The sequence below is a fragment of the Boleophthalmus pectinirostris genome, unplaced genomic scaffold (genome assembly GCF_026225935.1).
Source record: "Boleophthalmus pectinirostris isolate CB_2022bp ecotype Guang Dong unplaced genomic scaffold, ASM2622593v1 HiC_scaffold_20, whole genome shotgun sequence".
NCBI classification, from domain to species: domain Eukaryota; kingdom Metazoa; phylum Chordata; class Actinopteri; order Gobiiformes; family Gobiidae; genus Boleophthalmus; species Boleophthalmus pectinirostris.
The window spans coordinates 20,056,908-20,077,301 of NW_026571153.1; the positions used below are offsets into that span (position 1 = coordinate 20,056,908).

The 20,394-nt window shown below is 39.5% G+C and overlaps 2 protein-coding genes across 2 annotated transcripts in view; one reads left to right on the plus strand and one right to left on the minus strand.

Moving 5' to 3' along the window:
• The first annotated feature begins 59 nt into the window (after positions 1-59).
• LOC110171961 (thioredoxin-like) lies at positions 60-4,987 on the plus strand. The gene is made up of 5 exons (XM_020937764.2): positions 60-2,618; positions 4,255-4,359; positions 4,444-4,503; positions 4,588-4,653; positions 4,742-4,987. Exons 1-5 carry the CDS (start codon positions 2,595-2,597, stop codon positions 4,802-4,804), a joined length of 318 nt encoding a protein of 105 aa, XP_020793423.1. The 5' UTR covers positions 60-2,594; the 3' UTR covers positions 4,805-4,987.
• Positions 4,988-5,915: 928 nt separating this feature from the next.
• Positions 5,916-20,394, minus strand: part of svep1 (sushi, von Willebrand factor type A, EGF and pentraxin domain containing 1) — a 70,001-nt gene continuing 55,522 nt past the window's right edge. Inside the window, 24 exon segments of the mRNA XM_020937866.2 lie at positions 5,916-6,200; positions 7,009-7,102; positions 7,880-7,975; positions 8,091-8,186; positions 9,139-9,309; positions 10,269-10,451; positions 10,694-10,870; positions 10,952-11,125; positions 11,272-11,335; positions 12,047-12,202; positions 12,279-12,513; positions 12,596-15,303; positions 15,676-16,348; positions 16,712-16,879; positions 16,955-17,146; positions 17,259-17,343; positions 17,984-18,160; positions 18,242-18,361; positions 18,454-18,627; positions 18,704-18,874; positions 18,950-19,079; positions 19,183-19,307; positions 19,458-19,633; positions 20,030-20,228. Coding sequence (XP_020793525.2) covers positions 6,167-6,200; positions 7,009-7,102; positions 7,880-7,975; positions 8,091-8,186; positions 9,139-9,309; positions 10,269-10,451; positions 10,694-10,870; positions 10,952-11,125; positions 11,272-11,335; positions 12,047-12,202; positions 12,279-12,513; positions 12,596-15,303; positions 15,676-16,348; positions 16,712-16,879; positions 16,955-17,146; positions 17,259-17,343; positions 17,984-18,160; positions 18,242-18,361; positions 18,454-18,627; positions 18,704-18,874; positions 18,950-19,079; positions 19,183-19,307; positions 19,458-19,633; positions 20,030-20,228 — 6,578 coding nt within the window. The 3' untranslated portion in view covers positions 5,916-6,166.

A 20,394-nucleotide genomic window follows, 5' to 3' on the forward strand; every position in this document is an offset into this window, starting at 1 on the left:
TTTTTTGTTTGTTTTTTATCAGCAGATGACAGATGTGAAACCTCAGTTCTTTACCATTAATAAATAAAATTTATTGAGCCATTGTACATGGTTATAAGGGGTTAAGTTCCAAACTAATGAACAGCCACAAAACCTTTTTCTTTAATATAAATGATATAAATAGAAGAGAATTTTCACAATAAAAGTATTGGCTGGCAAGGTCTATAATTATATTTTAATTCAGTTCAAAAATAAAAGGTTTATTGTCAATTCTTCATACAGAATATATGAAGAATTGAAATTGTTTTTGTCTATCCCAAGCGTATAAATAAATAATAAATGGAAAAGTCCAAGTGTTCTTTGGAGAGATGCAGATTCCTAGCTTCCTCTCAGCCTGGTGGTTAGAGAGGGGAGAGAGTTCAGCATCCTAACAGCCTGGTGGATGAAGCTGTTAGTGAGTCTGGTGGTCTGGTGTCTCCTGTATCTCCTCCCGAAGGGCAGGAGGCTGAACCTATTGTGTGCGGGGTGACTTGCATCACTCACAATTGTAATGGCTTTGTGGCTGAGGCGGGTGGTGTATATGCCTTTCAGGGAGGGGAGTGGTGCACCACTGACTTTCCTGGCTGTGTTCACTATGCACTGCAGGGCTCTTCTGTTGTAGTCAGCGCAGCTACTGCTCCACACTCATTCCTTTGTAGAATGTGGTCATGATAGGTGGTGAGGCACTTGCCTGCTTGAGTTTTCGCAGGAAGTAGAGGTGCTGCTAGGTTTTCTTCACCAGTGATGCTGTGTCTGTGGTCCACGAGAGGTTCTCACTGATGTGCACCCCTAAGAATTTTGTGCTGCTCACTCTCTCCATAGCAGAATTATTTTATGTATATATGATTCAAATATAGGTTACAACAAATTAAAACATCTTGATGTACATATAAAACACAGTAAAGGAGTGAGAAGTAAAACTAGTTCTTACTCCCACCCACATTCAATAACTACAAATAACTGTGGGGATACCATCCTACACTTTTCCAAATAATCATGGTTTTAATAATTTATCAAGCATTACAGACACTACCTTGTACAATATCTGTTACTAACAATACTGTATTTTTCTACACAACCCACATGAAACCAGGCAAATAACACAGGCAAGTCTGGCCGAACAAACGTACAAAGTTTTAGACAATCATCTTAAAACTTTTCTATCTTTTATAGTAATTGATTAGCTAGACAAAAATAAAAATTATATCACAACAAATTGGTACTGAAATGTAGAATTTAAGTAAATGTTACTAAGGTAAAACACAACAAAACATTTAATAAAAATAATATAAATCTTGTATTTACACTAAATAAAAGTTGATTGCTGAGCAAAATACAATTTTAAGTGCTTAAGATTTAGATATTTAAAGTGCACCATCCATCCCACATTGCACTAACCCTGTATTCCACTACTAATTCTTGACCAAGTTATAAATGAGCAACTATAAAACTACAATTACCATACAATCAAAAGCCAACATGGAAAAATTTGTGCAAAATCCAACAATGCACTGGCCTACTGTAGTGGAAAAAATCGGGGCCGTTGAGTCCACACTACAATAGTATTAACCATCAGGCTTCTCTGTCTATTTTTGTCCATTTTGACTTTTTTTTTTTTTACCTAGTTGGCTCACTATTTCAATTCAGTTAATGCTAAAGACACCACATTTTGTGGAAAGTTTTTAGGCCTCAAGAAATGTTTTGCTACTGTACTGGGACACTCACAGATGTCACTTAGGTATTGTTTTGATTAGTAATGAAATGGTTAATTCCCCCCAAGTATTTCCTCTGAAGGTCTTTTGCCACATTTGCTGCCACATCTGGTGTAAAAAGCCTTTGGCATCTTAAAGCTCCTTAACTAGCCTGTGTTTAGGGTCTAAAGTGTGACTTTTCTAAGGGAAGCCTGAGGGTCAAACCACAACAGCAATATTAGGAATGTACCTTTAGTATTCAACCAGATATGACTAGGGGCTCTGGGCACTGCAATATTTAAAAATACTTTTTAAAGGGTATTGAATGTTAAAACTTTCAGTCTATATTGGAGCAACACTGGTGGTGGAAGGCGTCTTTTTATTCTTCATACGGACAAATGACTATACTTGATCTAAAAAAGTATTCCTTGTGGCATGTGTTTGATTTAACCCTCTCCAGGCAGGTGCTGCAGATTTACAACAGCTAAATTCCAAGTACCTACTGACTCCACATCCATATTATATGAGCTTTTTTTTACTCAGGAGCCATTTCTCCCATCCATGCTGATAAACGTGGGCGATGCAGACTGTGCAAGAATGGCTACACGCAAACGGCCTGCCAGAAGTGCAAAATACTTTTTTTGTTTACAAAGGATAAAAAAGTCAGAATTGTATATTACTACCCCATATTATAATTTTCCTGTTACTAAAAATTAATTTGAGCCTGAGAGGGTTAAGGGTAGTTTACATTTTGGACTTTTATTTTGATACACGCCGGAAGAGATCACGTCACGTAAATATAGATATAAAACCGTTGCTTTGGGGCATTCAGCAAATCTCAACCGCATCTTTACATCGTCACCATCGCCTCCGTCTGCAGCCACAATGGTCAAAGAGATATCAAGTTTGGTAAGTCACTTTTCTGTTTTCACATTGCAAAAAATTCCATTTAAAATAGTCTGTTTTTGGACTGAATGGAGGAGTGATGCGTGCACCTTAACAGCGCGCGTAATCCACCTCGTGAGTAAAGCAGATTCTTCTTCTGGACGCGGTATTTGCTCATAAGCACAAATATGAGTCAGGTCATATTTACAAATTATTACAGTGTTTGCTTCAGAAGTCTAAAGTACGGTAGATACATGGGAGGATGTGGTTGAATAGCTGCCTGGCCTATTCGCCAAGCACGAGGAGTCAGGATCCTGCTCCTTGATACCAAAAGCAGATGACACAAAAGCACTGATGAAGCATTATGAAGTGCGCTAGAGACTGTTTAAAATCCTGTGTCTTCTGAATTTTCAACAATCTGGAATGGAGGCAAAGTGATTTCAGTAATTAACGGAATAACAGATGCTAATGCTAATGGTTTTATATACATTGATAACAAAAATTTAAATACAATTTTGAATTCACAAGGTACATATATTTGTTCATTTGCTTCTCTGTTAAGAATGGAAAAATAAAACTTTTCTAACCTCAAAATCGCATTTGAGCTTCACAAAAATATATCACATTTTATCATAAATTATAGTTACATCTGTAGATTAAGTGGAAAAACAAGTGTGCTCAACTTTTCTGTAAGGATTTGTTAAGTAAAAACCAAAATCTGAATATTTCCTTTGTCAAAAATGCTTAGTTTCTATTGTAATCTTTTCTTAAATTAATAACTCTCTATCTATCTATATAATATAATATAATATAATATAATATAATATAAAATATGGTCTTCATTCATATAGTCTATGGGTATAACCAAGCCAAATTTCCCAGAGATTTTCTGAGATTCTGAGGTTAATCCTGGTTTTCCCATTGAAATCACATTATGCTTCAGCTTCATGTTTTTTGTTTACACATTTTTAAAGGAACATTATCTAATCTGCAGTTGTTTCGCCCTAAGTATGTTACTACTTTAGTGGTGGAACATAAAGTAAAAGCAGTAAAGTAATGTTACTGTACTAAAGTAAAGTATAGATGCAGATTAAGCACATTTTAAAGTGGATACGTTTTACTTTTACTTCACTACATTTGAGAGAAGACGCCTGTATTTCTATTCACTACATTAAATTTTTTGAACAGGACAGGTTTATTTTTAACATGTTCAGAATTTGAGTATACAAAAATATGCAAATAAAAATGGGTAAGAACAGAATCGATTCAGTTGTTTCTATTCAACAAAATTCAGCACAAATGTTTATCAAAATCATTACATTTGAAGCTTCATTAGACCTCAAATGCTGCAAAATGTTTATATTCTTTAAGTACTTTATACTTAAGTTGGTATTTTCATGTGATACTTATACTTGCCTTTTTTTTTTTTTTAACCCTGGTATCTGTACTTTTACTTAAGTAACAAAATCATGTACGTAAGTTCTTATGTGCCTTCATAGTATGAATCTATGCTGCCACTGCCACATAAATAAACAGTTAAATAATAATCTGTTTTGCTAAGTCTACTTGGTCTGGTCTGGTGTTGGTCTGTTTTTATGCATGTGTTCTCTAACAATGCATGTATGGGTCACAATTTGTCATTTTTGGTCATTTAATGTAGGAAGAGTTTAAAGCAGAACTGGCTGCTGCTGGGAACAAGTTGGTGGTGGTAGACTTTACAGCTCAGTGGTGTGGTCCCTGCAAAGCCATGGCTCCCAAATTTGAAGTAAGTATTTTTGTATGTCTTGTTTTGTTTGAAACCTATTTTTAAGTTTCCTTTATTCAGATATATATATTTCTTATTTTTCAGAGAATGGCAGAAGAAAACAAAGATGTTATTTTTTTGAAGGTGGATGTTGATGATGCAGGAGTAAGCCCTCTCAGTACAGTTAGACCTCTTTAATCTTGGTTATCCATTGTTTGGAATCTTATTTTGTCAAACATTTCCTTTCAGGACGTGAGTGAATTTTGTGGCATTAAATGTATGCCAACGTTTCATTTCTATAAAAATGAACAGAAGGTAAAAGAGGGTTATAAACTTCTATTATATATTTCTATTATATAGTTATATATTATTGTTTTGTAATTTATGTTCTCTTGGCCATCAGGTGGACGAGTTTTCTGGGGCTAATGAAGATACTTTAAGGGCAAAAGTGGCCCAACACAAGTGAAGTTCTGAAATAGTGTACACTGATATTATAACACTAATATTGTGACACTAATATAGTGTAAACAGAAGCTGCATCATTACTGTGTGAATGTCATTTGCTCAGTAAGTCTTAAATGTGTTGGTCCTGTCATGTTCATTAAGTTGATTTTAATAAATAAAGTAGATCAAACTGTGCAAAATGTAACTAGCTTTGTTTCAGAGAATAAGGTCTTCAAGAACTAAATGTCTGCTTTCTTCTAGATTATTACGATGGATATTTTTAACATTTAAGGGGTGAAGAGACACTACAGGCAAAACTAATTGTCAAATTATTTTGTTTTATTCAGTTTGGGCTCACAACATAGACATGTTTTATTATTTAATTTAATCATCTTGCAGTAGCACCTACGTTTGTTTAATTTCAAGCCTGATTTAAGATTTTTGAGTTTTCTCAAATACTAAATAAAATATCCCTAATATGACAACAAAATGAAGCAAGACATTCAAACCTGGCTCTATTCATGCTTCTTTAAATGTCCAAAATGTTCTAAAGTTGGACTATTTTTACACATAAAAGATTTTGTTTCTATATGAAAACATGATTTTCTTCCTTTTATGTAAGTTAACTATAGAATTTTTCAAATTGTTTTAAATTATTTTCCTATTCTCCTGCAGTGTTTTGCTTTAAGATGTATTCACCTCAGCAAAAGATTTATCTGCTTTATCCTCAGGGCAAAACAGAATTTAAAGAGTTAATTAGCTTCTTTAAATATTGTATTTGGCCCCTTTTGATTTATATGTGCTAGTTACAACTCATTTATTGAGCAGAAAATGTGAAAGTTACAAGCAGAAGCAAACAATTTTGAAGAGAGTGTAAACTTTGAAGACTTACATTGGCAAATATGACTGGTTAATTGAAGTTTAGGGCTATAAAGTTAACTCTATATTGCAAATTATCTTAAATTGTTATGTTCCAACCAGACTAATATAATGTACAGTGTAATATACATTCAAGTAGCCTTCTCCTCTGGTTGAACTTCTCAAGCCTGACAAATGTCAATAAAAAAAAAAGGCATATTCAGACAGATATTTGAAATGTGCAGGACTGCAAAAACCAAATGACGAAAACAATGAAAGTGTATATTATGCTTTATTAAAAATGTGAAAATAGTTTACACATGTACAATGAACACTTGCACATCATAACTTTACACATCGTACTTGTACAGTATATAGCAGCATATGTTTAATACTGTTAGGTTTGTATGAAAAAATACAGCTTTATTTTACAACAGTTCTTGTTTTACTTTTGCAGTGAGGTGAATGAACATATCTTATATTACACAAATTGTCCTATAGAAAGACTTCACAGAGAGCAGAGGATTCATTTGATGTGATAGTATCCTGATTTTCTTTTCCTGCAAAACAAAAAAAGAAATATAAGAAAAATAGAGTATATAAAGTATCTTGAAAGGAGGCTTTGCATAAATTCTTGGTTAAATCTTTTCAGACTTTAAGAGCTGTTTTTTACCATTACTTTGATTTGAATGACTTATGATTGAATGATGAAGTATATATATATATTTTATAAAAATATAAAATATAATCTCAAAAATTATTTTCTTTTTACTTTTTTTGTAAAATCTTAAATATAATGATCTTAACTGTGTTGAAGTAAAAGGAGCAGTCTAACCTGTTCTCAATTGCTGTCATGAATCAAGGAAATTAAGTAAGAGTGTTGTTGACAAACAGGTCTATGTTAACACTTCTTTACTGGTGTAACTCTGTTCTTAGAGCTGTGTTAGTCTCTCATATTGACACTTGGCAGTGACTTCAAGATGGGTGTGTGTGTTAGTGACTAACTGAAAAACTATTGACTTATGCTAGCTAGTCTGTTAACTGTAATTTATGTATGTGTGAGAGGCTTGTGCACACACGCAAATCAGCTCACCTCTTGTAGTTCAAACTAAGTCAGCTCTATCTAGTCAGATTGTGTTAAAACAAAGCTCAGATAAAAATGTAATCAGATTAACAGAGCTTCTAACGAAGTAGTGTTTTCAGTCAGCTTCACACCTCCAGGAAATGTCAGTGACAGCAGCTGCAAAATATCAACTTTGATATGAATCCCTGTTTAAACATAACATTTACCACTTGTTGAAACAGAGATAGACAGAGTTATTTTAGTCTGACACACCTTTGTAGAGACACATATGTTAAAGTACTTACCTGGAACAGTCGTGTCCACTCCAGCCCGGGCTGCAGTGACACCTGTTTGGCCTGATGCACCTGCCTCCATTCAAACATTGGGATGAGCACACCGCTGAGGGGAAATAACAGAGAGCCACACACTTTAGTAGTGAGTCATGGAATATTACAGTGTTTGGAGGTCACACCCTGGTTCCACAACTTAAAATTCCATTAATTTTTCCCATAGTCTTTCTGTAATAAATTAAGTTTGAAAGCTTGCTCAGGGCTAATCAGCCATGTGGTAACTATTGGCCACAACCTATAATTATATAGGTTGATAAAGGTAAAACTCAGTTTTCTGAGTTTTTTTACAGGTCATAGTTGGTCAGAAAGTCTGAAAGTTTGAAGTTTGGTTTCTACAAAGCTGTAATTACTTGAGAGATAAATAACATAATGTCATATGGAGTGGAGCCAGAATAAGCCTTCAGCTTCATTCTACTCATTCCCAAACACATTGTTACTTGTTGAATGTTACATTACATCATTATTTTTGTTCACAATGTTTGAGACAAATACATTTAATTTCATAACATAATAGATCAGTTTTGCCTTATTTTTGTTTAAAGGAAATAAGCGCACTCTTTATTCTGAACTGGTATCGACAAATATCGAAATCAGTATCGGAACCAGAAAAGCTTGATTGGTGCTACTCTCTACTTAATATTTGAAAATTTTTTTTTAAAGAAGAGAAAAGGAGAGAAAAATTTATGGGAAACCAGAACAGACTCAGAAGTGGGTAGGACTGTTGAGCTCTATGTAACATTAGTGATGTCATGAAGGGTGATGATGATGAGAGTGATAATGTGGAGGGAACCCTAGTAATGTGTTTCCTGTTCATTTGGGCTCTTACCAGTGTGACACCGTGTGCCCGTCCATCCCGAGGGACACTCGCACTGGTAGGGTGCCACACAGCGGCCTCCATTTAGACATGGCAGGATGCAGATGGCTACGTGAGCAGCGCACGTACGATGGAAAGAGAAAAGTAAAAGAGAAGATTAGGTGACTCATTACTTCACTCTGGAGGAAAAGGAAAAGTGTTGGAGTTATTTTAAAACACTTACGCTCCTCACAAAGTCGGCCCATCCACCCCTCAGGACAAGAGCAGATGTTTGGTCTCTGACAGAAGCCTCCATTCTGACACTTTAACCAACACATTGCTGAGGAGCAAACATGAACACTGTTAAGCTTTCCATTAAGTTTGTTTTTCTGACACAACAGACAGTCATAACTTCACCACAGAGCCGAAAAAAGTATGCATAATAAAAATTTTCAGAGCACAATGCGAAGAACAGCACACATCAGCATCAGGGGGTGGTTACTGAGAAAAGTGCACTATATAAGCAAAATATTTTACATGTTTTACATCATAATAAACTTGAAGTCAGTGGCTTAGTTTACATTAGGGGTCTCCAACCTGTGGCTCGGGAGCTACCAGTTGCTCTCTACCCTCTTCTAAGTAGCTGGTCAAGGCATTGTGCTGAATAACTACAATGTGATGAATTAAAAGCCTCTTACCACTGTACCGGTATCATGCCAACCTCTCTGCTATGATAATGGTAATGTTTTAATAGTATCTAACTACTCCATCGAAGGCTTGCCATGGCTCTTGTATACTGTATAGATAATTTCTTCTGACTGCTAAAATGAGCAGCTCTCTGGCATTTTTGCTTTTTAAAGGCATATAACTGGAGGAAAAAGGTTGGAGACCCCTGGTTTACGTGTACACCAAAATCTGATTATTTTCTGATTTCTGGACCTTTAACATTATTTAAATGTTATCAAACCTCAAAATCAGTTATGAATGATTAGAGGGATCATGCTGAGAAAGAAATCAAATGTCCCTATAACTCCAAAGTTTAATATATAAATAATAATCACATTTTGAGTCTAGCCACAGCCAGTAACTTTTTTTTAAATCTGTTGCAAAAATATATATTGCAGCAAGACAAGGCAAAGTGGTTAGTTGGTCTTCAGTGAAAACAGCTGCAAAGGATCAAGCAAACAGAGTGGACAGAAGCAGAGAATTCAAACCCTCTGGAAAAACTACTCGTGCTCATGAAGATGCAGATTCCAGTGAGTGAAGTACACAGAGGGGGGCACTCTCTCTACCTCTGCATGTGGGAGGAGGGGTCCAGGTGCCGTTCTCCAGACACCTGCTCCGTCCTAGGCCCTCCATGTTGTAGCCCCCAAAGCACGAATACACCGCCACATCCCCGAACTGGAAGACTGCCCCCCGCACCACCCCATTGGCCACATGGAGAGGGGGGCCACACGAAACCCCTGCACAACATCGCTGTAGTCACTTTTGTGTTTGCATGATTAAATGCACGGTTGATACAGCAGGAGATCTCCCTAGTGTAATCGAAATCCTATACTAAAACTAGTATCGAAACTAGATACTCAATACTAAAAAAGTTATATTCACAGGACAGAAATAAATCTAGACACTCCCTGTCAAAAGTATCCAAACAAGTATCAATGCTAAAATAGTCACATTCACAAGACAGAAATGAACCTTTGTGGAATAGTTTAAGAATGATCTTGAGCTCTATCAGAACAAGTATAAGAGCACATAGACTAGTATTCGCTCATGGGCCACTAAGGAACCTACCTGGGCAATTAAGGGATTACACAGATATAAAGCCGCATGGGAATATAAAAGAAAGAACTATTATTTAATGTTGAAAATCACCTTCTATTGTCTAAATAAACAATGTTTTTATTATCACTGTGGTATCAGAATAGGTGCTGAATTTAAAATTTTAGTATTACTATGGTAATAGTACTCTCTATGGAGGCATGTCCACTTTTAAACAGTATTTTCAATTTTCAAAAATAGTTAAAACCTTCTGTAAAAATACATTTATGTTCAACATGCTAAGATAATCAAACAGCAAAGAGATGTAAACAATGACTCATAGCAACATACACTAGGTTACATGGGTGAAGGAAACATCAGAGGATTATGTGACAAAGGTTGCCATAGCAGCCCAAGAGGTACCCATAATTAGGCCCAAACACACGACGCCATGTTTGAAGGCACCTGGTTTGTTAGGATAAAAAGACGAAGACAAAGGAACGGAATTGAAATGAGCTCTTGTGCTTGCAGGCAGACTGGGCAGAAGCTACACCAGGCATCAGCTTCATGCAGGCCTGACTGAGCTACAAAGATGCTAGAATATATGCCCATTTATATGAGTAAATATAGGCCTATGTTATTCAAAGAAGCCTGTACTTACTCTCACATACAGAGCTGATGGGGCTCCAGGTCTGGTCCGGTCTACAGGTGATAGTGCCACTGCCTTTGACCTGTTGACCTTTAGGACATGTGACCCGCACCGACTGCCCCACGTAAAACTCCTGCCTGGAACCATTGTTGGATATGGACTCTCTCCATCCTGGAGGAGCCTGACAGGGCTTTGCTGTAGTAAACAAAAGTACAACATTTTAATACCAAAAACAAACAAACAAGATACAGTGCTGTTATGATATCACTGTTTAAATGCGGATTGCACCAAGTATCATAATCGTGTGTATTAATGGAACACTTGGAAGTGGATTAACTCATATTCTGTAGTTGAACCAACTATTGCAGCATAACAAAATATAATACAACAGAGTGGCTCATATGAACAGAGATGTGAAAAGTAGAACTCTTCCTCACGTTGGCAGGTGGGAAAACTGGAGCTCCATGTGTTGCCCCCCATGCACACCACCAGTGTCTCCCCCAACAGAGCGTAGCCTTTATCGCACTGAAACTCCACAGCGCGGCCTGTGTTCAAGCTGTGCTCCTGCACTTTGCCATGAGGAATCCGTTTGGGGCTGTTGCAGCCCTTGATGGCTGAAACAATAGGACGTTTTAATGAGTAAAACATTGTATGCATCGTTGAGTTAAAACATGTTTGTGATTAATACGGAATACCTTCACATGAGGGAACAGGAAGGCTCCAAGTACCATTAGGAAGACAGGTGAGCATTTTTGAGCCTACGAGCTGCAGGCCTTCATTGCAGTGATAACTAGCATTGTGTAAATAGGTCTCACCGGTTGTGTGGACAATGGCATTTGCCACTGTGGGAGGAGGTCCACAGGCGTGTGCTGGAACACAAAAACACATACTTCAAGTGACATACTTGATTTTCTGGTGGCGCAACAATGTATTGTAACATTGCAAGATATTTTGGCAAACATCTAACAAAGATACTGAGCTGCAAAATATTTAAATGTCACTTATACAAACCTACCAACACACACAGGCTGGGAGCCACTCCATGTTCTGTCTCCTCTGCAGGTCTGAATAGCATCACCCTGTTAAAACACATATATATTGTAATATCTATATATCTATATCTATATCTATCTATCTATCTATCTATATATATATACATACATACACATATATATATACATATATATACACATATATATTACAGAATACAACATGATGGTAAAGAGTAAATCTGCTGGAATGTCTTTGGCTGTTGTGTGTGTGGGGCAGGGCTGTAAAGGCTGACAGGAAGAGGCAGGACCTGGCTATCAGCTCACAGTGACTCAGCTCATTCAATTTGATGCAGTCCTGAAGAGAAGTCACATGACTCTGTAATTTGATCCCCACAGACATTTGGGTCAGTATCAAAGTCTGCTGCTTCAGTTTTACAGTAATCAGAGAGACAGGGGGGTTTCTGTTGCAATAACATGTATCTATGGAATATATATATATATATATATATATATATATATATATATATATATAATAGCTTAGCTTTACTTTACATGAAACACTATAGCTTAGTGTTTCATGTAAAGTCTGCACAGTCATCATGAATAACAGAAGCACCTAATACTCCATACTCCTTTGTGCAATACCTTATCTGTTCATAGTTGTGACACTGTGTTGTTATCAATGCCTAACGATTTAATATTGAGCGACATTACCTTAGTAAAGTAACACATAATCCATTAAAACAACAATGTGAGTGTGTCTAGTAGAAAATAATCAACAAAACCACTAACAACTACCTTAATGTGGAATCCAGGAAGACAAGAGTACATGACATAGTCTCCATAGTTGAAACTGTCCCCCTGTGTGATACCATGGAGAAATTCAGGAGGTTTGGGACACACCACAGGTTCACATGAAACAGAGCTGATGCTTGGAGACCACTGTCCACCCAGCTACACACAACAGAACAAACACAGGCATAAGATGTACAGTTATATGTGCATATAAAAACAATGTATGTTTTGCAACCTGACACTCGGTTCGTGCTGATCCCTGTAGGTAGAAACCAGTGGAGCAGGTCAGAGAAGCTGTGGCTCCAACAGGAGTTAGTTGTTTCCCAGTAATAATCAAATTAGGGTGAGAAACATTGGTAGGGAGAGGACAAGGAGACGGGCTACACCGAATGCTGTGTTTTGACCAGGTTCCATCACTCAAGCAGGTCATAGAGGCTGCCCCTGTTGTCAGCTCATAACCTTCTTTGCAGCTATGAGAAAAATGGTAGTGACACATTGAAATGAGCAGAAGGCAAAGACACAGCAAAAGCTCTGAATGGTGGAATTACATACCTGTAGGTGACCTGGCTTAAAAATGTGTAATTGTCTCCCATGATATATGCATGGTCCACGTCTGGAGGTTTGCCACAGCTTATTGGCTCACAGCTGATTCTGGGCTCGCCCCATCTGCCATCTCTTCCACACGATATCTGTGAGCTGCCCTTTAGATGGTAACCTGGGCGACACTTGTACATGACGGTATCTGGATAGGAGCCACTTCTGCCCTGAAGGACAGCATTAGGAATTGTTGGTGGGGCAACACTACACCTGCCACGGCTACACAGAGGCACCCCTGGGCTCCACACTGCTCCAGTCTCACACAGGGCCTGGGAGGGGCCCAGCAGCTTATAGCCTTCATCACACTGAAAGTGCACACGACCTCCACAGGCACGATCACGACCCAGAACTACTCCATACTTTAAGACAGGAGCAGGGCAGAGACATGGCTGGCATTGAGGCACACTCCCCAACCACACGCCCTGAGCAGAGCAGTGTAGGGACGGATCTCCTATCACCTCATAGCCGTCAAAGCAGACATACTCCACCACATCGTCGTAGTTGAAGCTAGAACCATTGACAAAGCCATGGCTGATGTCTTCAGGAGGGTCACAACTGACAATGTCACATTGTGGAACAAGTTTGTCCCAAAGTCCATTGGACTGACACACGCGTGAAGCTGCTCCTTTTAGTGTGTATCCCTCATCACATTCATATTGAATTTTACTCCTGAAGGTGAAGTCCGAGCCCAGCACACGCCCATGGGCAATAGCTGCAGGGGGCTCACATTGAGCAGGTACACATCTGAGGATCCCATGGCTCCAGGTGCCATCTGCCTGGCAAACACTCACAGATTCCCCTTGTAACATGAAGCCTGAAGAACAGCTCAGCTCTATTTCATGACTGTATGTGAAGTCATCTCCTTGACAAAAAACATCCTTGGGGATTTGGGGAGGACCACAAGAGACTGGTTCACATTGGGGTTTCGGTTTGTTCCATTTTCTATCCGCCTGACAGATAATTGTGGCAGGACCTTTAAGAAGAAAACCAGGATTACACTGGAAATGCAGAGTCTGAAGAAACTCAAACACAGCTCCACGAACTGTGCCGTTTTCAAGAGGCCCTGGGTTTCCGCAGGACACAGGCTGACACACCGGAGCATCACCGGTCCAAACAGCTCCAGAAACACAGTGTCTTATGGAGTCTCCCTGCAGCTCATAGCCCTCCTCACAGACGTATGTGGCCATGCTGCCCACAGACGTGTCAGTCACATTGATCCGGCCATGCTCTGGAGCTGAGGGACTGGCACACTCAGCTGGCACACATAGAGGAGCAGTGCCATTCCAGCTCCCGCTCTCCTCACACACCAGTCTAGTGGGGGTCGTGAGCTCATAGCCCTCCAGGCAGCGGTACTCTATCACAGTCCCATGGAGGAAGCTTAAGTCCATTGGAGTGGATAATGCGTCTGTGCCAGCTCCCAGTTCAGACACTCGTACATATTCCCCAAAGTCAATATGAGGAGGGAGGCCACAATCGGATGGGACACAGACAGGAACAGAACTGGACCACCCTGTCTCTTCACAGGTCAGATGGTCCTGCCCAACCAACTGAAACCCAGGAAAGCAGCTGTAGAAAATAGTCACACCAAAACTATGTTCTTGCCCTTCCACAAATCCATTTTCAATGGGTTGGGGAGGAGTGCAGGATATTTGCTCACAGGTAGGTGGCACTGCATCCCACTCTCCAGAAGTTAAGCATGTCAGAGTGTCTGGGCCTTGCAGGCGGTAACCACGACGACAGGAGTAGGAGGCACTGTGACCAAATTGTAGTTTTGAGAATACTAATCTTCCATTTGCAATCTGTTTAGGGCCTAGACATTCAATAGGTCGACAGGAAGGGACCCCTCCAATCCAAAATCCTTTATCGCCACAAAGCACAGTGGAGTTTCCCACTAAATGATACCCAGTTTTACAGCTATACATAGCTTTACTCAAGTACATCAGGCCATGCACGTCCACTATGCCATTAGTGATCTCTGTGGGCTGCGGGCATTCTACAGGAACACACTCAGGGAGAGGGCTGCTCCACTTCCCACTGGCCTGACACGACACAGACATCTCCTTCTTCAATGTGAAACCATCCATGCACAAGTAGTTCACCTCTGAACCAAAAGGGAAGGGACCCAATGCTGAAGAAGGACCACCAAATGACACTGAAGGGGGAGAACTACAGAAGACCTTTTTACACAGTGGGAATGAGTCGTTCCATTCCTGAGATGGGGTGCAGCGCAGGATGCGTGCTCCCTCCAGTCTGTAGCCCTCCTCACAGGACAGCTCCACTGTTCCTGTCTCTGTGTCAAGTCCCGTCAAAACCAGGTGGTTTTCCTCGAGGGGGGGCTCAGAACACTGCACTGGTGAGCAGAGTGGTTTCTTTGTTTTATCCCACCTGCCATACTTTAAACAGGTCCAGATGGGGTCCCCGATCAGCTCATAGCCCTCATCACAGACATACTCCACTTTGCGTCCAACCTGGAACTCAGATCCTCGGAAACGGCCATGGAGGATTTCAGGAGGACGGTCGCAGGTCAAAAGGACACAAGAGGGAGGGTCAGTGTTAGACCACTGATGGTTGGCCTGGCAAACCCGGTCAGGGCGACCCACCAATTTATAGCCTGCATTGCAGGCGTATGTCACTTTACTGTTGAAGGTAAATCTCCCTCTGGCCTGAAAGACATTAAACATACACATAATAAAAATTTAAAAAAGTCAAATAAAGTGTTAAAGAATTATCAACTTTTCTGGTGGAGAGTCCACCACCTGCTTGTCTCTATGAAGATGTTATTGCTTTTCCTGGAGTATTCCATGGTATGCCATTAAACATGTCAATTTACTGTTGTTTCTATTGCTCAAAAATACAATATTCCCTCTGTGAATAGGGGCAACTCTCCACAGATCTGAATTATAATGTAGCGTAGTGCTGTGACCTTCTTGTCTCCCCCATGATAAATAGGATTAATCTATACTGTGGAACATTCTAGACATAGCAATAACATTTCCATGGAGACAAGCAGGTGGCAGATGCTACACTGCAAATACCTGTATGTACCCGTTCTTCAATAACGGTGGTGTGGAGCAGGACACAGGCACACAGGTGGGCAAAACCCCTCCCCACTCTCCATCTGCTTTACAGGTTCTCCTCTTCTCTCCTCGAATCATAAATCCTTTTTCACAGCTATAGGCTACCACAGCTCCAAAACTGTAATTTGTTCCACTCACATATCCTCTATCAATGCTCACAGGCTTGGAGCATCTGACTGGCACACAGCTGATATCAAAAGGTGAAGGCTCCCACTCTCCCCCCATCAAGCATCTCAGAGTGGCAGTGTTATTCAGCATGAAGCCCTCCTCACATTTGTAGCTTACTTCTGTGTTGCTGGCATACTTGGGTTTGCTGGTTGAATCTAAAATTGCATGTGGTAGATCAGGAGGTCGAAGGCAGAAGTTTGCAATGCACTGTGGGGCCTCCATGCCATCAGGGGGCGCCCACAGACCTTGAGCATTACAGATCATTTTGGAGTTATTGCTGGCAGTGTATCCGTCCATGCAATAGTAGTTGGCTGTATCTCCAAACAGCTGATGACTCTCGTACGGCTCTGCGTGCTCAATTTCTGGAGGGGGACCACAGGAGCGAGGGACACACTGAGCAGAACTGTCACTCCACTGACCCGCTGAGAGACACTCTCTGGACTCCGGACCAATCAGTGTGTACCTGGAAAGAATAAATCAGGTGCCATTTAGTCTACACCATTATCATACTTTTGGTATTTTATGATTGTCTGATGAAGGTCTAGTTGCCGAAATATTTCTGCTTGACTGTAAATAAACCTCACTTTTTGCAAATATGCCTATAAATATCCATATATCCCTTTCCTATGCACCTGGTTTAAAAAATTCAGGATAAAGTTTTAATAAATTAAGACCTAATTAAGACCTAAATGCATCACCAAAATATTGTACTTTTTAATTCCAAATTGATTACATTCAATATTTAAAAAACCTGGGGTTATCAGGCTATTGAATTGGTTTGACAAGTAACATGCACAGAATGGAAAACAAACAGTTGAAACTTTACCCTTCTTTGCAGCGGTAGAACACCTTGTTTCCTAGTTCATAGTTCTCTCCAACAGTCTCTGCGTCTCTTAAAGCTGGTGGTTCTCCACATTCTACAGTAACACAGCGAGGGAAGGGTCTGCTCCAGTCTCCTGATGCCTCACAAACCACCTCCATGGAGCCCTGTGGTCTTTGCAGGAACATTACACTTAAGATCAGAGCACCACAACATAGTAAGGAGCACATCCTGGTGATGCTTTCATACCTGTATCCATCCAAACAGGTGTAGGTCACAGTTGACATGTAAGTGTTTGAGGTCAGAGTGTAGTCTGCATTTGTAACAATTGGAGGTCCTCCACACACGACTGGGTGACAAACAGGGGGAGACCCACTCCAGGTTTGAGTGGCAAGACATTGGAATTCATACGGGACCTGAGGTAAATAGCCCTCTTTACAACTGAAAATACAAAATAATAATAATAATTATTATTATACACATTTCAGAAATTTCCAATTCTCAGCTCATATCATACACTTTATATATTCTCATAATGTCAGAGATGCTTTACCTAAATGTCACTTTGCTTCCAAAGTTAAAGTTACTTCCCGTCATTATGGAGTTTTCTGGAACAGTTGGTGTTGGGCAGGAAAGAGCTAAAACCACAAAAACAAGTCAAGGCTTAACAATGATCAGAATCAGAATTACTTTTATTCTTTCACAAGCGGAAATTCTTTTGTTACTGACATACAGCTGACTGAGCTGTAAAATAATGTTAGAAAGACGCATAGAATAAGTACAGTCTGTCAACTAAACCCCCAGTGAAAATAAAATAAACTTACATTTAGCTTATATTATAAAAACATAGTACCTTAAAACATATTTACATCTCTATATACAGATTTACAGCGATGATGTATAAGTAGAATATTGCAGAAGGATTGTACAGTTAAAAATGAGGTTCATAGAAACAGGTTTGACATGCACAAGTCTTTGCACATGAAGGTTTGGACATGTGCAAAAATGCTCAAAATGTATAATGAACAAAGTTATTAAGTTAAAAATTGCTCGCAAGTTCTCTTGTATAATATATGCAGCTGGTGGAATAATGGTGGAATTGGTAATTATAGATAAAATAATTCTTAATAGCATATTCTATTCAATATGAATGAAGCATAACTTAACTAATATAAGTAAAGGTAATTAAAATATGTTGATGATTAGATTTTTCAGAAATGGCAACAGTTCCCTCTACAGGACAGATTAAAACTAACATTCTAACAGTGAAAGTCCTACCTCTGCAGTATGGGCGTATGCTGTCCCAGTCTCCTGTCTCTAGGCACTTAATGTGAGCAGGCCCTATCAGCTCATATCCATTATCACAGCCAAAAGTGCTTTCGCTGCCCATCAGAAAGCTGCTCCCATCTCTGTGGCCATTGTCTGGAGCACCCGGGTCTTCACACTTAACTGGTTCTGATATAAAATAATATGTGAATATGTATCACTCTTTACTTGTATTTTTACACATATTATATTTCATGTTCATGTACTTGCCAGTACAGTTCTTGCCATCTCCGCTGTATGGATGAATACAGGTGCAGGTGTAGGAACCCTCTGTATTTTGACATCTGGCATTCTCATCGCAGTCAGACCCAAGAGCACACTCGTCCACATCTTAAACAAAATAAAAAACATTTCAGTATATTTTTACACATCTCTCACCATTCTTAGTAATTACTCTCAATGTTTTTATCAGCAGTAAGTACCAAGACATGCAGGAGGATTTCCTCCCCACTTTCCACTGTTTGTGCAGTGCATCTTTGCATCTCCCAGAAGATAAAACCCAGAGTTACACTGATACATGACAGAGCTGCCAGCGTGGAACTCTGTGCCCTGGAATAACCCATTCTCCAATGGATGAGGAGACCCACAAGAAACTCCTAAATAAACATAGAAAACTATGATAAATGTTCTTCTTTTACAAGCTGCTCTAGATATTTACTTTTTAACACTTACGTTCACAAGTGGCCACAGGGTGGCTCCACTCGCCTTTGTTTTGGCACTGCAGCACTGGCTCCCCTACCAGGTAGAAGCCGGGATCACAAGACAGCTGCACCTGAGCCCCAGGACTCACCTCCACAGTGGAAACATGAAGGTGAGGCACAGAATTCTCCAACTGTGGACAGTCTGAAAAGAGGAGTACTTTTTAGCCACAGACATAAGAAGTAACCTATATTCAGCTCAAATGCGCCCTTTATTTACCAGCACAGAAAATGCTGTTCTGGTTGACTTTAACACGCCCCACAACTCCGTTAAGGAAATCTGGCCAAGCAAGGACATTTCCTCTGTGAGTAACATGGGAGGCTGGACAGCTGCTGGACAGGACTTTAATCTTAACAGAAATAAGTAAAAGGGGATTCATTAAACCAGGACACTTGCAGAATACAAGTACAATATGGTGTAAATACAAGTCAAAGATAAAGAAAAGGAAGAACCTGCTGTGGCGTGAGAACCCTGTCCCAGATGTGGAGCTGACTGATGGATCCAACAAAGGACTCCACTGGATTAAAGCCATCGCCTCTTTGGTCTTGGTCCTGACCTAATACCAGGGCCCCGCCACCTACAAGACCCAGATTTAGATTAAACATGTTTAGTCAATCAGGATATGATTTCATAACCATTTTATAACCCTTAATAAAATGTAAAAATCTGAAAAACAATCAATTACAATCCAATGAAAGCAAACAAATAGTTGAAAATAGCACTACACCTGGGATAGTGGTGCCTACGGACAGGTCTTTGCCCCCATCTGATGGTTTTCCGTTAATGTAGATTCTCCAGTCTCCGTCCCAGCTCCTCCATGAAACGCCGATGTGGTACCACTGACCGGTGTTCACAGCAGGGCAATCTGTGATCCGCTCTTTTCCATTTACATACAGAACCCATCTGAATCACAGGAAAATAACAGGTGTATTAATGGTGCACTTTGTAACTTTTCTTGTACAAGTCCAGTACCTGGTTGTGTCCATGGAGATATAGTAGGGAAATTCCTTTTTCTGGAATGTACCTCAGTATGACATTAAACTTGCTTATTATTTAATTATAGATGTTTTTACAATAAAACAATCCTTTGAAAAATATGCACTGTATACTGTAAGCTGACCCACCTCTCCACAAATCGGACCTGTAAATTAGCATGTAGCTTGTTTCCATGGAAATACATAAGTTCTGTGAAATTCTGGGCAAAGCAACAACATCTTCACTCAGAAAGTTACACAGTGCACCTTTAAACTGTGGCACCATTGGGTATAATTAAAGTGGAGTGATTCATGAAATACTGACCCATTATAGTCTATGAGCAGAAAAGCATTGTCACTGCCTTCCACAGCATAAGAGACGGGTGTGCCATAGTTGGTCGTGTCTGAGGATTTCATCCAAAAAGTACATGTGATCTCTGTCAGCGCTGGCATGACTCCATCCATCATCACGTAACCATGTATACCAGAAACCTCAAAGTCCAGGTTGAAAGCAGATGACATCTCTGAAAGACAAAAGTGACATAATTTATTGTTATTATTTTATTTATTTATTTATTTATTGTCTCTCTATTTGCTTTTCTAGAATAGATAAGATGGAACTATAACTTATGTTTTTGTTATATTTTATCTTGTCTATATACTCCACCCCTCAAACTTATGCACAGGACT